At 41.6% G+C, this 17500-nt stretch overlaps 1 protein-coding gene across 1 annotated transcript in view; it reads left to right on the forward strand.

Annotated features, from left to right (window-relative positions):
• The window catches only part of st3gal3a (ST3 beta-galactoside alpha-2,3-sialyltransferase 3a), a 30928-nt gene that overhangs the window by 4371 nt on the left and 9057 nt on the right, over positions 1–17500 (forward strand). The window contains exons 3-8 of the mRNA XM_080537337.1: positions 5060–5102; positions 6506–6598; positions 10760–10854; positions 12958–13021; positions 13717–13812; positions 14164–14350. Of these exons, the coding sequence (XP_080393463.1) occupies positions 5060–5102; positions 6506–6598; positions 10760–10854; positions 12958–13021; positions 13717–13812; positions 14164–14350 (578 nt within the window). The remainder of the gene's footprint in view (positions 1–5059; positions 5103–6505; positions 6599–10759; positions 10855–12957; positions 13022–13716; positions 13813–14163; positions 14351–17500) is intronic.

The raw sequence follows: 17500 nt of genomic DNA on the forward strand, positions 1-17500 counted from the left end.
GTGGTTTGAACAGTAGACCACTTCAAATGGTCCTCATCTCTATCATTCAGCTTATTCTACGATCCACTGGGCCACGGTCCAAACACAATCACTGCCTTGGCCGGTCAACATTTTATGTTCAGTTCTAAATCAACAAAGGTAATTTAGGCTTTTAAGTCTCAAGTGGAATTTTGGCCCCAGTATGTAGCCTAGCCTTGTGGTGATAAAGGTTTACGCCTAGTGTCTTTATTTGTCTTTTATTTATACATTATGACATTTCAGGTCTAACTGTTGCATGGACCTTTTCAGAATGCTAGTAACATTGTTAGAAGTTTAATGAGCAATGTCTCAATTGGGAAGTTGTTATGAGTGGTTATGAATTCCAGTAATGTGCAACTACTAAACTTTCTAAACTTTATTGAATTAGATCTCCTTTTAATCATGTCATCTGCTCCCATAATGAAACATAAACAGCCCTTGTAGTGTTGATCTAAGTATACAGCCGTGATGAGTTTATTTTCATTTAGTTTTTTTTTGCCTTATCTCATGATTTGCAATGTGTTACTACTTATCAGAAACACTTTATGAAATGGCTAAGCCATTTTGATCCAAATAGGCGAGCAGTGAAAAATGATGTTGGCGGTTTTGCAACAGAGAGGATGAATGTTGTGTTCTGAGTGGATTGTGGTTTGGGCTTGTCAGTGGCTAACGCATGACTAGTGTTACCCTACTGAATCAACCACCTGCTTTCACACAAGTTTTTTTTTCCTATGATACCTTAGGGTTGTCCAGTGTGATTCTACTGAACCTGAACTGCCGTGGTGTCTAACTCTCACACTTCTGTTTCAGAGACAGGATTGGATAGCATATTCTCCGTGGGACGGTTATTCAGCTCAGGTATAGGTTTAGAATTTAGCCAACCATGCGACATTCAAATCAGGCAGCCATGTTGGGAGGTTTTATAGATCTTGATTGTTAAACCTACCATAGGCTACATCATAGATTGGCCTTCCGCCATCAATATTGATATATATATATTCTATTTTTATATGTAAATGATTATCCACTTTATGTGTGGTTGAATGAGAGCCTACTCCAATACCTTCCAACATTGTGAAGCATTTCCAAACTGCCACCAGTTCAAGCTTATTATACGGTATGTGCACCTATTGTTATATGTCTTACAAAGACTCTTATCTTCTCATGGACATGTACTATTTAGTTGATTTTCAGTGTATTAATGTATTGCCCATTGCCCACTTTGTTCAATTTGTATATCTGAAAGAATGTGGCTCAAAGTTTAAGATCCTTGAGAGAACATTACATGTGACATACTAACCCCACACTACTACTGAATCCAGCCTGCTATGAGGGAGATATTATGTCTTTGTAAGAACAGGACCCATAGACTGCTCTGACTAGGCACTATACTGTAACGCAGAGGTAGCTGGGGCCTGCTGCTTTCACCTGATGGGTGTGCTGCAAGAGCAACCTCACAGCCAGTGCCCAGCGATAACAAGCAGCTTCTTATCTGTTCCCTAACCACCCTTCATAACAAGCCTTCCCATCAGCCCTCCATGGACCTCACCACAGCTCTTTTCCGGCTCACACACAGTGCGGTCTCCCACAGCCAGATAGTATTAGATCTGCTCATGCCCGACTTGGCCAGCTTTATCTCCAGTGTTCCTGAAGAGCTCCGACTGCTCTCTCTCTCTCTTTCTCCCCATGCCTCTGCTCTATTTCTTTCATGCTTTATTCTCTTTTAAGCAGCAACGTGCATGGTGTAAGTCGTGTGCTTCAGCAGGCAGATAGCACCACGAAAGAGCTTGATAAGTCGGGTTATGAGAGGCCTGGGCTTTGTTCAGCTCTGGAGCCATGTCTGTGTTAATGTAATCAACGTTTTAAAGATTGTTACTCTTTACTTTTTATCTGCCCCATTTGTGTAATTCTAACTGAAAATACTGTGTCGAGATTTTAGCAACAAAATTGTCTAATTTCTGCTGCAGAAAATGATAATAAATGAAAGCAGAAACCCTTGATTTATATTTGAAGAGGATTTCCTGCAGGATTTAATAAAATGGATTTTATTTTATTTTGTAGGGCTATATTTAGATACATATTTAGATGCATATTATTATTTTCATTCCTTACCTTAGACTAAAAGTGAGACACCTGCAGGTAATACCAGAACATTTGATCTACTGCCTTGATTTCCTCACCGCAAAGTCTGCATTGTGGTTATTGTTCAATGCCCTATATGGATGTGCATTCTTTGGTTGCAATAGTTTTGTACAGTAATGTCTGTTCTTAGCAACTAGTATCCTGTATGGTGCAGCAATCAGTGTTTTTTTAAATTATCTTACATTTGTATACTGCTCTATTTATACAAATGTTTTTCAGCCATTTGTGATTTTGAATAAGAAAAGCTAATTCCTTACATTTTCCTTTTCCAATTGTCCTCTTCCATTTGTTTTGGAAAAATTATACCATTGTATTTCCATAAACATTGTTTTTATTATCAATCAATATATTTCAGTTTAACTACGGTATATTATTTGTTGTAATATTTAATCAGACTTTTCTGGAGGATAACATTTATATTATAACCAGCTTTGTTTGGCTTACAAATTGTGATACTTTGGACCAGATTTCATTTTCAATGTACTGAAAATGAGAGGTTGTAATCTATTTAAAGGCAAAAGCAGGAGCTTATTTACTAGAGAACCAGTTCAGGTTTAAGTAGGCTATAGTTCTTGAATGAGTGAAGCTTTTAGTGAGAGGTTATGCTTTGACATTTAATAATTTCAACCCCCCATATTTAAATCGTTGTCCAAACCCCAGTACATTTAATCTTGTCTGTTTTACCATTCCAAATAAACTGTAATATTTTGTTTTCATGTAATTTGAAGAACAAGTCAACTGGATTAGGTAGTGCCATAAGTAAATATGTGAGCTGAGATATGACTATGGAGTTAATCAGTGTGATACCTAACCATAAATGGATAGGTATTTCCCTCTCCAAGGTTGCAAGATCTTGTCTATTAAAATTAACTTTGTATTAAAATGTATGGTAGTAAGTTCATTTGTATCTTTGGGGATATTAATACCAAGTATGTTTTCTATTCCAGTTGTCCAGGTCCTAATAAGACCTACTTAGCAGGAAGTTGGATTGTGGACCTGAATCTCTAATCCCTCGAGCATAGTGTTGGATGTAATCTTTGCTATCATTTTGATGGCTATGACAACTAAATATGGTGGTAACACCCTTGTTTAACACAGTTAATACTCTCTGAGAAGTATCCATTCATTATTTAAACCCTATCAAGTGTACTGTGATGAGCAGATGGCAGATACAATCATTTTTATATCTAATAGGCCTAGATATAATAACATGTCAAGTTATGTATAATGTGTACAGTAAATGTCCTCCACGAATGATGTAGCACTAGCACCCCTCTTTGTCAGTTAGTGACAATTATTCAGAAAAGTGTATTCATTAACAGTCTCGCTTCTCACAGTTTAGCATTTTTGTGAAGTCCACAGATTTAAGGTAGGCTGAAAAGTACCGGAGCTTGTAGTGCTTATTTGATTCATTTCCAAGGATTTAACAGGATTATTTGAAGTTAGGTGCGGTCTGAGGTGCGCTCTCCTCTTTCCACACTATTATGATGTTTTTAATGACAACAACTTATCACTTTAACCACAACATCACCAGATGAATCAGTGTCAACTTGAAACAATGACGACGCATAATTCACCCAAGTTCCGTCAAAATTGGGCCAATGAATGTAATTTTGTAAATGATGCCACATAACCCTAAGTTTCATCAAAGTTGTCCCAGTGGTGTCAAAGATAAAGCATGTGACAAACGAACAGACAGAGACCGATCCGTAGTCCCCTCCCCGATTTCATTGTATAATAATAATAATAATAATAATAATAATAATAATAATAATAGTGAACCGCTTCAAACTGAAGAGGGAAAACAGCAAACACTGAATAATGTTATCCTATCAATTTAAGTCTTCACTTAAGATTAAAATCACTTAAGGGCACTTGGTGGCGTAGCACACTAAGGTGTCAGCTATATAATCACAGGGTCCCTGGTTCAATTCCAATAGGCCTTTAATCAGTATCACTATTCAGTACCAACCACCCTAACCTAACCGATTTGAGGTTATAGACTTTAATTTGTTTATGATTTGATATTGCTTCTGTACGGCATATAGTCCTACTGCAAAGAAAAGTAATGGGATCATAGGCTGAGGAAACTGGTTTGAGGAAACTGGGTTTGACAGCAGGTATTAGTGATAAAATGTTTCCGTTTTTAAGCTGTTTTTATTGTTGGCATACCACCTAATTATGACCTCAGTAAGTCAGTTTGATTCAGTGAAAAGCGTCTGACCTCTGGATGGCCGCCCCTGTCACTGCTGTCCAACCCCATGGAAGCTCAGATATCATTCTCTTGTTCCTGTCTGTTCCCTTCACTATTGTGTGATATATTCCGCAATGAAGTCATTTCACAAACCTTTATGGAAAGGCCAGAGAGGAATTGGTAATTGCTAGCTTAAAGGACAACTACTTTGACCTCTGAACATCTTTGATTGCAGACAGACATTGTCGATGAAAATGTTGTAGGTTGGAATTCTTTTTGACGCATATTCTATGATTCCTATGACCCCGCAATGGAAAATTCCACATAATTATGTTTTTAGCTCTTTTCCTGCACTTCAAAGAAATCTTCCTTTTTTCTTTCTTTTTGAGTTTTTTCTTAAATTGAGCACAGTTTTCTTTAAGCTTTATGCTACCTATGGATCATGTCCTTCTCTGTAGATTACCCATAACTGCCATAAAGTGAAAGTCGTGTTTTAAGAGGAAGTTAAGTCTCTCCTCTTTCAACCCTTAAAAGCTCACCTATAACAAAAATAAAGAAATAGCAACCATAGGTCACGTTGTATGATTTTAATATATTTTCTGCATATTATTTTATAAGTTATTTTTGTGTTTCCTTCTTGTTTCCTTCTTGTTTTCTCATAATCTAAATAATATATTTTCTCTCTTTTTCGCTCTATCTATCTAGTGTATGACAAACAGGGATTCTTGCTGAAGCTTGATGGCAATCTGTAAGTATTCTGCATTCTCCTATGCATTATGTAATGGTTTGACCACTCACCTCAGTGTTTAATGAGCTCAGGATTGGTTGCTTCTTGTTTTGGCTACAGCATGTACACGCATGTTTTGGCTACATGATGTGCGTACTGTATGGACTGTCAACAGTGTTGTTACCGTAGGGAACATGCTCTGTTCTGGCCCCTCATCACAAGTAATGGGAGGCTTTTCACAAGACACCTGTGTATTACAGTATGTGTGAATGTATGTATGTGTTATGCAATACCATGGTGATGTTCCATACCTCTTCCAATTGATCGTGTTTCTGGAGCTGCTTATCTACAGGGCCCCTGTTTATTTGAATAAGCCAGAGCCATGTAGGTTATTAATGAGCTGTTTGGAGCAACAATTAATAAAGAAATGTGTGTGTTATTAAGAGTGTGGACCTGATCCTCTTTCTGTGAGGTCGAACATTTGGTTAACAAACGATCTGTCGACAACTGGTGGCCCACCAACCACCCAGAAGTAGAAACAATTTTACATCTAACCCCTAGACCTAATCATTTTAGGGGTCTCTCGGGAGATTTTTGAGTTTGCTCGAAATAAATCCTGGTGATATGTGATGGACTTCTTCCACCTGTATACATTCCACAATCAACAGGTTGCCTCTCCCCAACGCTGGCCTTTAGGTAGATATGCGAGGCTCTTCCAACGGTATTATTTGTGTTACGCTGACTCAGCGGTTAGAGGTGAGAGTTAATGTAAAATAAACAACGTCTCGGGACGCACCCTTTTGTAGACGAACATGTGAGTTTTTCACCAAATAGTCCTTTATTTCAATGTGAATACACTGCAGCTGTTCAACTCCAAATGTCTTCTGGAATATTTGAGCCCTGAGGTAGGCGCTAGGCCATCTGTACATGTTACCCAATCTCTAATCTTTTTTTGGTGGTGTCGGCTCTTATCTCTCTTATCCTGCTGTAGAATAATTTGATTAAACTAGTCCTGATCTTGTTAACCTGACCTCCGAGAGAGATGGTATGTCCTATTTTCTTGAAGAGTATGTTAATACACTACATGCAAGAGCGAGTGCCTGTTAAATTCCTTTTTTCATAGATGAAATAAGTACATTTGAGAAATGAGTCATTAGAGCTATTTTCACATTCTGTACCATAACTATCCTTCGTGCTTATAGTTAGGCCTACAGATATTTAGGCTATTTGTGTTCGTTGTGTAACCAAGTCTATGAGGGACTATTAACAATGGCCCATTTATTTTTGCCTCAGTGATTTGTCTGCTTCTTCTTACCAACTCCTACTGTATCCCTGCCTCTCCTAGGCATTTCAGGAGTGTCTCTTGCTCACACACTCTCATCCTTGCTTGTCCTATTCTCTCTTGTTTTGTCTTTGTACCACAGGCCTTTGGAGCTGATGTACAAGTATGGCAATCTCAGTAAGGGAGTTTGCAAGCCTGGCTACACAGCTGCCAAGATGACCGCCATCTATCCAAAGTGAGCAAAAAACCCGATGTTTTTCCTTTTTGATGTGTTTTTTTCCAATGGTTATTTTGGATAATTTGGGTTTACCATAGGTTCAGGGCACTGACCATCATTTAGAATGATACCATTTTATTCTGATGTTCACTGCCATGTCATATACATTACAGATAACTCTGCTACAGTACTTCAATTGAGAGGATGGTGACGCTTTGACAACAGCATCATTCACAGTTTCCTTTAGGTTGTCTGACCGCAAGCTTTTCCTCTCAAGACTCCATTCAACACTAACGCTCTACTCTTCAGTGTTCTACTGTATGGCCACTTATGGTGTTTCACCATCCGCACAATAAACCCACACAGATTATCGTCTCCATCTCCGATCCCACAGAAAGCCCCTCTCACACCCACAGGGAATGAGCTGCTTCCTCTATACCAGAAAACCCCTTACTCATAAAGCTGTTTCCTTGTCTGCTGGACTACCACTGGCCCTTTGTCTGGTGTGCCCCCGCTACAGAGTGACAGCCATAGAGAGTCATAGGTGATCCGACCACAGATGATGGGTCACAAAAATGGCCGAGCGACTTAGACCCCCCCGTTCGACAGCTCAAGGATCACAGCAAACTCACTGACCCCCCTGTGCAGACAGTGACCGTTCTGTGGCCCTTGTGCCTTTCTCCACTTTGCGAAAGGGTCAATGATCTCCAGCCACAGAGCTGTGGAAACAGATGTTCATACGAGACTATTTTACACATCATCATCCGTTACGAATGTCAGGTGTCTCATTTCACTTACCGTGGACAATGGGCATTTTACATGTGCAACTGTCTGGAAAGCCCCACAATTGATGTTCATTATAGTGTGTAAATGTTGATCTTGTCTTTTTGTACAAGACAAGACTGTGTGGCCAGTGATCCAGTTTCCATTTATTTTATTTTATATTCAGGTGCTTCTTCTTGTATGTAGTTATGCGTCTTGTTCAATGGGCAGTCCTGTCATGTGGAAATCTTCCTGAGCTCAGAGTGGCGTGAGAGATGAAAGATCCCGTTTCTGCCTCTGAATTATTGAGTGCCAGAGAGGTGCTCCACACCATGAAAGCCCTTCACCTGTGTATGTTTTTCTCAGAGCCTAACCCTCGTCTGAAAAAAGACTTTGGATGCATCGGCCTCATAGGAGGCCATGTGACGCACAAATCTTTTTTTGGCCCGTTTTGCTGCTGCTGTCCTCCCCGTGCGTGACAGAGCCATGGGCTTGATCCACTTATCTGGTCTCGTTTAGTGCTGGAGACACGCAACTCCAGGAGTCCACCGACCAGGGCTCTGAGAGAGTCTCCTTAATGAAGCAGGCAGAGAGGGAAGATCAGGACCTATAAAACAACACTGGGGGATTCCCTTTCAGAGGTATGGGTATATATGCTCTGGGCATCCTGAGATGAGTATAGGACTGACCCATATTTTTTGCACTTCTCTCTCAGTGCAAACTAGCAGCAGGTGAGAGCATTGTCTTGAGCCCCCAGAGGAAATGGAGGCGGCTCATTCATTCATCCAACATTCACTGATTAGCAATTGTTATTTCCCGCCAGATCAGAGCTAATTTTCTGTTCATTATGTTATATTACACATGAAAAGAAATGATCAGCCGCCAAGACTGGAGGGGTTTGTCTGGGTTAAAGAAACCCTTTTTTAGAAACATGTGTCCACCTGTTGTTTTTGAGTTGTTGTTTGAGAACATATATCAGACTGTAATTTAGTTATATATATATATATATATATATATATATTCTGGAACTTCTCATTCCAAAACCATGGGCATTAATAGGGAGTTGGTCCCACCTGTGCTGCTATAACAGCTCCCACTCTTCTGGGAAGACTTTCTACTAGATTTTAGAATATGGTTGCAGGGATTTGCTCCCATTCAGCCACAAGAGCATTAATGAGGTCGGGCACTGATGTTGGGCGAGAAGGACTGGCTCACAGTCGGCGGTCCAATTCATCCCAAAGGTGTTCGATGGGGTTGAGGTCAGGTTCTCCCAGACCAAACTTGGCAAACCTTGTCATTATGGACCTCACTTTGTGTATGGGAACATTGTCATGCTGAACCTGGAAAGGGCCTTCCCCAAACTGTTGCCACAAAGTTGGAAGCATACAATTCTCTAGAATCACATTGTAGGCTGTAGCATTAAGATTTCCCTTCACTGGAACTAAAGGGCCTAGCCCAAACCATGAAAACAGCCCCAGACGATAATTGTGTCCACATACTTTTGTCCATATAGTGTTTATTAACAGAAATAACAAGTTTCCTTTGTCGAAAGTGGAAGAGCTGAATGTTTTTGTTAGATGTGTCCATAGGCCCACTTGAATGTATTTTGATGACCATTTATTTGTCAAACAGCCAAATTATGCCTCGCTGAAGTTAATTACTCATGGTTTGTTTTGGCTAATTCTTCATGCATTTTTTGATTGATTTTGAATTCCCATGTGATGGATTTCTGTTTTTCTTTAAGTGTTTTGAAATTATAAGCATAATGCATCAGTGCAACATGTAAATATCCATCTGATTAAGAGTGTTGGCCTTTTCAAAAGTTCTCATTGGGTTTTACTCACACAATCCCAATCACAGTTTCCTGGCAGAGAGACAGGCTTGAGTTGAATTGAGTTTGAGATTGATCTCTAACGCTGATCCAAAATCCATCTGACCAGTATCATTCTTTCCTACAATAATGTTGTCTCCAACAGTATGTCCTCCTTATTCTGGGGATGGATCCTCTCCTGATTTAAAATATATATGTAAAAGGAGGGGTGCCACACCACTGGGTTCAGTCAGCGGCCTCTCTCTATGGTTACATAGAACGTACATGTACATCTGAAGCCTACTACCCTTAAGTGGAGACAGATGTGAGCAGTAAAAAGGCCATAGCTTGCTAAATGTGTGTTGAGACACTAAAGCAACAAAAACTAGTTAACTATGTTATTTACGTTTTACATGCATTGTTAAACATGCCTTAAAGTCAATTAGACTTGGATGGAGTTGAAAACGAACTTTCTTTTTTAAAATGTGTTTAATGAACTAAGTGGAAGGGAGTCTTATCCTTCTTACAGTATGTGCCTTTTACTAGAAATGGTCCCTTACAATCAAACCCCCCCCCCCCCCTAAAAAGTATCTGACATATCAAGTATCACATTTTGAGGACAGGTACAATGGAGGAAATAAGTATTGAACACATCAATATTTTGTCCAGTAAATGTATTTCCAATGAGCCTATTCAAGTGAAATTTGCACCAGACTTGTAATAAAGTGGAATGAAACAGGAAAAAACACTAACTGAAATTAATTCAATACTTAGCGGAGAAGCCTTTGTTTGTAATGACAGCTTCAAGGCGCTTTCTGTATGAAGTAACTAATCGCCCGCAGTATTCAGGTGTGATTTTGGCCCATTCCTCTACACAGATTGTCTTTCAATCTTGAAGATTGCGGGGGGGCCCTCTTGTGAATCTGGATCTTCAGATGCTTCCATAAATGTTCAATTGGGGTTTAAGTCAGGTGATTGACTGGACCATACAATACTTATTTCCCCCACTGTATAACTGACATTCTAGGTGTGTGGTAAGTTAGTGCAGATGACAGTGCTGTTTTGCTGGGTGATTTTGGCTCCCTGGGTAGAGTCCTTGTGTCTCCCATTTAACTCTAAAGATACAGTGAAATACAACAGGGAACTGTGTTCTCGGTGTGAAATATAGATTTATGAGAAAAAAATAACTTGAAAGCAGCATGGTTAGATTCCTATCGACCAATGTCTGTTGCATCCAGCCCCTTCGTGTTCATCTTACAGAACTGTAGACTGAACTTTAGACTGATGCATGGTCACTGCATCTGTTCTCATGGTTAAAGCCATCAACTCAAGGATGCTCCCAGACCCCCCCCCCCTCCCCTCGCTCTTTCTACCACTTTTCTCAGAGGTTGTCTCCTCTGTGCTGATAAATACACAGACAGCCAGTGGATTACCTGAAACACAACCCCTCTAATCCTGTGAAGCATGCTCCCATATTAATCAGTGGATCTCCAGTGGTTCTCATAAGGGTTATGTGGGGTTTGGGCTGTTATTGATGGCCTAGCTATTTTTCACTCTCACTTGTTGTAACTTGTGCTCTCGCTCACTTTTTGTTTTTGTATTTCCAGGTTCACTAAACCAGCACCCATGTTCCTCGATCTGAATTTTAGGCGGTTTTCCAAGATCAGCAATTTATATCCACCTTTTGGAATAAAATCGCAAGGTATGCAACTCTTTTTTTCCCCCCATCACTATAGAAATGTTAAAGATGAACTGTCTTTCTGGCTGAAATAGTTAGCAAAAGTATGTAATCCCATTCATATCTGTTTCTAAGACTAGCCTTTAAGATTTTTACCAAATGACATCCATCGCTGTGCTGTTAGTTAGATTATAGTTGGATGACATTTGCTTTGCCTACACTGTCATCATACAGAGGGAAGAAAGGTGCCATTGATTGAATGCACATCTGTTATATTTAAGTCAATCACGCATGTCTGGCCATCGCCCATTTGTTGCAAAACTATACCGAACCTCTTCTGAAGTTGATATTACAACACACTTGAGGTTAATTTAACAGATGTTTAATGGTATGAAATCGATTGGAAAATCTCTATTGAATAACACACATGTTGTGACTCTCGTGGAGTGTATTGTGCGTGTGTGTTCTTGCCAACGTCTGTCTGTAACCCCTCTGCCTGTCTGTGGAACACTAAACAGCAGCCCTGTCTTAACCATCACACTGTCTACCAGTCACAGGTTGTGGTTAGGTCACCTAGCTCTCAGCTGTTGTACAGACCAATGTTAATGGAGAACAAATGAGCTAGCTATGAAGCCTGTGTCTGAGACACAGCATCAGCTAATCTGAGGTATTTGTGGCCTGACTGCCGTCATGGCTGACGCAGGATGCCCGGTACTGACTCTCTGACACGTTCTGGGCGGTTTCTGCCACTTTGACGGATCACACCTCACATGTTTTCCTCATCTGCCTGAAGATAGGTTATTAAGGTCACACTGTAAAGCCTCCTCCAGTTGTGGATTACTGAAGGAGACAAGTCGATAGATCTGGACTCTGGAGTCCTTCATTGTCAAGGATTGGTGTCATTTAGGGCTCCTCTGATATCAGCCTTGTGGTTTGGCTCAATGAAGAGCCAATCCTTTCAACCTCCCAACCAGCTTGATGATGCTGTCTGTTTGCATGTGTGACAGGCAGCACTGCAGTAGTCAACAACGGCTCTCCCCCCTATTTCATCCTGTGTCGGTCACCGAACCGAAATGCAAAACAGAAGGTCATTTTGGATGGTGCTGTGACTGTCTCCGCATCAATGCTGTTGACATTACATTACTTCTGAATGATCCTTAAATTCTAGTATATTGTATGCAGTCTTGTGTACAAAACAAGGACATTCAGTGTCATTCATTCAAATCCTATCCCAGTTTCCTAAATGGACTGATTCCATTGTTCAAAAGGATTGATTCTACCTCATGTCCATCAGCTGTTGAGTCTGACAATTAGACACCCAAGTGTTAATGGCAATTTCATGCTCTGAAATCTAAGTCAATGATCAAGAACATCACGCAACGACTATGCAGTTAATTGTGTGGTTTTCACATCTCATGGCAAAGTGTACTGGTGAGTGGTTCAGAGCACTCCCATTTTTTGGGGTTTATCTTGGTTTAACCCTGATCGTCTGAATAGAGCAGGTGATTGTGCAGTCTCTCTGCAATTAGGTTAATGGGATGGTCTGAAAAAGATCTGGATTGCATTTGATATACTGCACCCTTCTGTCTGCTTAACACGCAGTAACTAAAGATGAGGAGGTTTCTAGTGACTGAGTAGGAAGCATCCCTGAATGAAGTCAGAGAGCATACAGAGAGAAAGGCCTGTCTTCCGAGGCTGTGATATAACTCCACTCCCCTGAGGGCCCAGGATTACCCCCGTCAGCCGGAGAATGTGTTGTTTAAAAATGCCGTTCCTCTCTCCGGCTATTGATTCATGCCTCTTTCCCCCAGTGTCTTACGCTGTATACATCTCTCCCGATCCAGGAGGTATATGAGGCCCTGCTCTTTCCTCGCCTGGCCACCCCGCCTCTGAGGGTTGTATAACATGAAGAAGTGTTCACCCGTCCTCTTGTCAGCCCACCCAGCCTGGCTTCAAGCACCTCTGTTTCATTTATCACAATCCGTTAGTCCACGTCTGAGAAACACTACCTTCACTATCTGCCTACTGACACGATGCTGCTGGCTGGAATGTGGATGAGAGCCTCTCTTTTTGACTTTTAATTCTGTACTCAGATGTTGTTCCTTCCTCCCTATTCTCTCCCCCCAGAAAAGATCATAGATACTATTTTGACAGCCACCAAAAACTACGGTCTGGGAGATGAACTGGACAGGTACGTCAGCCGCAAGGCAGCCCTTCCTCAGTCTCGACCACACATCCCACCATAACCCCATAAATCACAATAACAAGTGGTGACATTGTGCTGATATTTACGGGAGTTGTACTTCACAGTATAGAGAATTGTTTTAGTAATAACAGTAGAAAAAAGTATTGTTAAATGCTTCCTTTATGGACTGTGACTGCATCTAAAAAAATATCCAGAGACCAAAATGGATACATGCAAACTCACCAGGGTCTACAAAAACGAGTGGTCTGATTCAACTTCACATTTGATCAGGAAGATGAACATGAATGAGTCAGAGACGGCCTGATGGTGGTACAGTGTCCAGGAGTTTTTAGATTTCACTGTCGGCTTTATCTTTTTAATGGCCTGATTCCTTCCACAGTCACTACAATACGCAGACCAGATTTCATCAACTAAGATCTAGCTTAAGGACATTAGGAATGTGTTTATTTTTGCACCTGGAATGTAGAACTCAGGCTACACAGAGGTCACGTCCTCTACTACATCAGGCTGTCAGTAGGCCTGATAGCCCGAGTAAATATCATGTTATAACGAAGTTCATCACAGCACTTCACTTTAACATTGCCCGTCACTACAGAGACCTTACAGCACGTTTACACAGAGTAATACTCCTGCCAGTTTCACAATGTTGTGTTTCTTTTCTTTTTTTTTTGCTCTTCTAGCTTGAGTTGTAAGAGATGCATCATCATGGGGAACGGTGGAATTCTTTCCAACAAGTCTTTGGGTTTGAGGATTGATGAATACGATGTGGTTGCAAGGTCTGTCCGGCACATCACCATTTATAAAGCTCTGTTACTGGGATAGCCCTGTTGTGCTAGAACCCTAAACCTTTGCTTCAAGTCTTTGCTTCTGCAATGTCTTCAGCAATGTCTATTTTCAAAATCATTAGCCGCTAGCAACGGAAGCTAAGTTAATTGGCTAATGCTTTAATGACACATGTTTTCCTCTCAAGCGTAACAAAAAAAGAGGCAAGGCATTGTTGTCCTCAAAACATGATTAAATTCTCCAGACTTTAATGACAAATAATTGAGTGCTAATGAAACTTGGAAAGTCTAGCGACGCAAGACTAGACTAGTCGAGCCCTAATCCCAGTCAACCCTGTGTTGCAGGTTGAACGAGGCCCCGGTGAAAGGCTATGAGAAAGACGTGGGCTCTAAGACCACCGTACGCATCACTTATCCTGAGGGGGCCATCCAGAAGACTGAGCGCTATGAGCAGGAGTCCCTCTTTGTCCTCTCTGCCTTCAAATCTCTGGACTTCAAGTGGCTCCGGCACATGATCTTCAATGAGAAGCTGGTAAGGCAGCGTGAACTAACCAGTAGAGGGCAGTGGGAAGTTAGAAGTGGGTCCCTGGGCCGAACCACCAATATATTGTTAGGATCATGCTAATAAATGGTTTTGTGGATGGAAAGAAGGAAAGCTGGCTGTCTGTGCCAGGGTTGGGTTAGGGTCAAAGCTGACCCAAGGTGATCTACAGTCACTTAAATTGTAATTATTTCCTCCACAGTCCGTTTTTATAACAAAGGAATTAGACACCATACATCTACTAAAATATATGTATTTATATATATGTAAATATATATAATATATATATATGTGAGTGTGAGTGTGAGTGTGAGTGTGTGTGTGTGTGTGTGTGTGTGTGTGTGTGTGTGTGTGTGTGTGTGTGTGTGTGTGTGTGTGTGTGGGTGTGGGTGTGGGTGTGGGTGTGGGTGTGTGTGTGTGTGTTAAGGGCATTTCTGCTTCTATTGGGAGAGAGACACTAGAGGTTGACAGGAAGGATGGGTGAGAGAGAGGAGATATGACATCTTGCAACCTTGCATTTACGTGGTAGGCGCATTAATGTGCTACAGCTACGCCATTAAGCCTTCCTACTAAAATAAATTCTTTGTCCGCTTCTTCACTTTGATAAAGTCATCTGGTCAGACCTACAGTATGGAAGCCCCTTTTGTTTGCCAGGCAGTATAGTATTTCTCTCACTGAGCTGAGCGACAGCCATTTAATGATCTGTTTAATTGGCAAGCCTGTGTGGGTGAATTGACTCCCCTTATCGCTTTAAGTAAAGGAAGCTTAATAAATGTCTCTATTGCTCTCCCTTTCTGTATGTTATCAGAGAATACTATGGAAATTGCCTTGTTGCATATCTAGGCCCTATTCTTCCTGCCCAGTATCTTACATAGCAGAGGTAACTAACGTTACACCAGCGTTGTTCAACTCAAGGATATTATTCTGCATTCTGTGAGGTTGTGTATGCAACATTGTAACTCTGCTACTCTCCCAACTGACTATGAGAAACAAGTTTGAATTTGGCTTTCAACTGTGTTTTCAAAAGCTGAAAAGAGTAGAAGAAGATGATTGTTTGACAGCCACCATAGCTTAGCTTTATTGACTGTTTACATTATAGATTGGCTGTCCTTAATTGACTCTCAAACATGATTCATGGCAACAGCGGTTAAGATAAGTGTCTTTTTTTCCTTAACAGTGTACCTAACCTCGACTGCTGTTATGTCATTCATGTTTCTCCAAGTATACTATCACATGAGCACCGTACTCTAAGATTCCTCTCGTAGACTGTCTGTCACAGCAAGGCTGTAGAGAGAAGCAGCCCTCTAACAGGACTGGGTGGAGGAATGACCTCCGAGGTGTCATTGTACCTGTGGAATTCCTCTGCATTTAAGGGATAATCCACATTGCCTGTATCCATGTGATAATAACCAGACCATCTGTTAATCCATACTTTCCCTCTAATTGAAATCTTTATTATAGGCCTCAAGGTCACACCGGCATTCCAAGGTTGCTTTGTAGGAGCTTTCCCTTTCTGAGAACGAGGTCTCTGGTTACAGTGCACTGTGGTCCTGGGTCCTGCACGCTTGAATGGGAAAAAGAACACATTCCTTACAGTTTGAACCACAGCATACCTGCTTTTCACTCCCTTCATTGTTTCTCTTCTCTTGAGGAAAAAAAAAAGCTAGGATCTTAATGCTCTTGTTTTTATCTCATATCTTATCTCCGCAAGCATAGTTATGAGGTCTGTACGGCCACTTTTTCGGATGTTTTATTGCAGGGCTCCCTGAGACAAGACTCCATGTCTGGTCTTGGTCTGTCCAAGCTCTGGGGGCTCAGAGGTACAAGCAGGGGGACTAGCCTGGCGGAGTATGGGATTCAGCTCAGCTCTGGCTGTGTCAGAGCAGCGCTCAAGGCAGTAAGGGAAGCCTGGGCTCACCTGGCCTTTCAATAGACAGTGGAGAACACTGGGGTGGTCCTCTGACCTGGATCACTTTTCACACAGTGACAGGTGGGGGCAGAGACACTATGGAGTCAACCAGCCGTGAGAGTCATGCTGCTATCCCTCTGCACTCCTTTATTGACACATGTTTAAAAAGGCTCTCTTGTCTCAAGGAAGTCATAAAACATTGCTGTTTTTTTTCCAACAGTCTCTTCCAAGGAATCTTATCAGGACAAAGTAGCATTCATGTAGGTTTATACTGTACACGTAGACAATAGACATGGAATGGTTTGTGTTTGTAATAATATAAGGATATGAAATATCGGCTGAACACGTTTGACACAGTCTAATTGCTGAACGATATGGTGGTCAAAGAATCAGGGAGGCCTTTGAGATGCATGAGACCATCCTCATTCACCAGCTTTTAGAATGGGAATCAAGTTTCTACTCCCACTACTGCATGGCAGCAATTACCAGACCAACACACACACACACACACACACACACAATTGTCACTGGTTATGAATGAGCAAGAGTGTGGACTGGCAGGAGACTGATGGCACAGAGATAAGTGCGGTGCAGAGGCAGACTGAGTGCCTGCATTGTGCAGCAGGGGTACGTATTACACTCATGGCCCACTCACCAACTGGGCAGACCGAAGCCTCACTGTTCTCCGGAGACAAAGGTTCTCCCCATTGAAACATTTGCTAAAATGTGAACAATTCTTTTGAACAAGGGGAATTTAACCACAGCTAGGCTGTACTGTGCCAATGAATACTATGAATGTGTAAGGTGTCTGAGTCAACGCTTGTCTATTTGATCCTCCCTCCCTGTTCTGTCCAGATGGGTTTCCCTTCCCCTCTGTCTCTAACTAACTACTGGGGGAGGTGTCGGGTTTCCATCTCTCAGTTAGAGAGCAGAATTGTCCCTGTCAGACAGGATTACCAGCTGGGCTTTCAGTGAGGAGCTCAGGTCTTCACATGGGAGCAGCGTAGTGACAGTGCTACGCTAACACGCTAACAGCTCGTACATACCAGCGCCGTGTGGGTTTTACCTGCTCCAGGTTCCACATACCTCATACTCAGCGCTCTGGACCTCTCAGTCCCAGGTATCCCAGTAACTGGCCTGACACAGCCAATCAGGAATGCTCTGCGGAGCGCAGGCCTCTGGGTAATTACCCTAATGGCCCCACAGGTAATATTGATACAGGGTCTTCCTTT

The sequence above is a fragment of the Nansenia antarctica genome (assembly GCF_963989245.1).
Source record: "Nansenia antarctica genome assembly, chromosome: 7".
In the NCBI taxonomy this organism is placed as follows: domain Eukaryota; kingdom Metazoa; phylum Chordata; class Actinopteri; order Argentiniformes; family Microstomatidae; genus Nansenia; species Nansenia antarctica.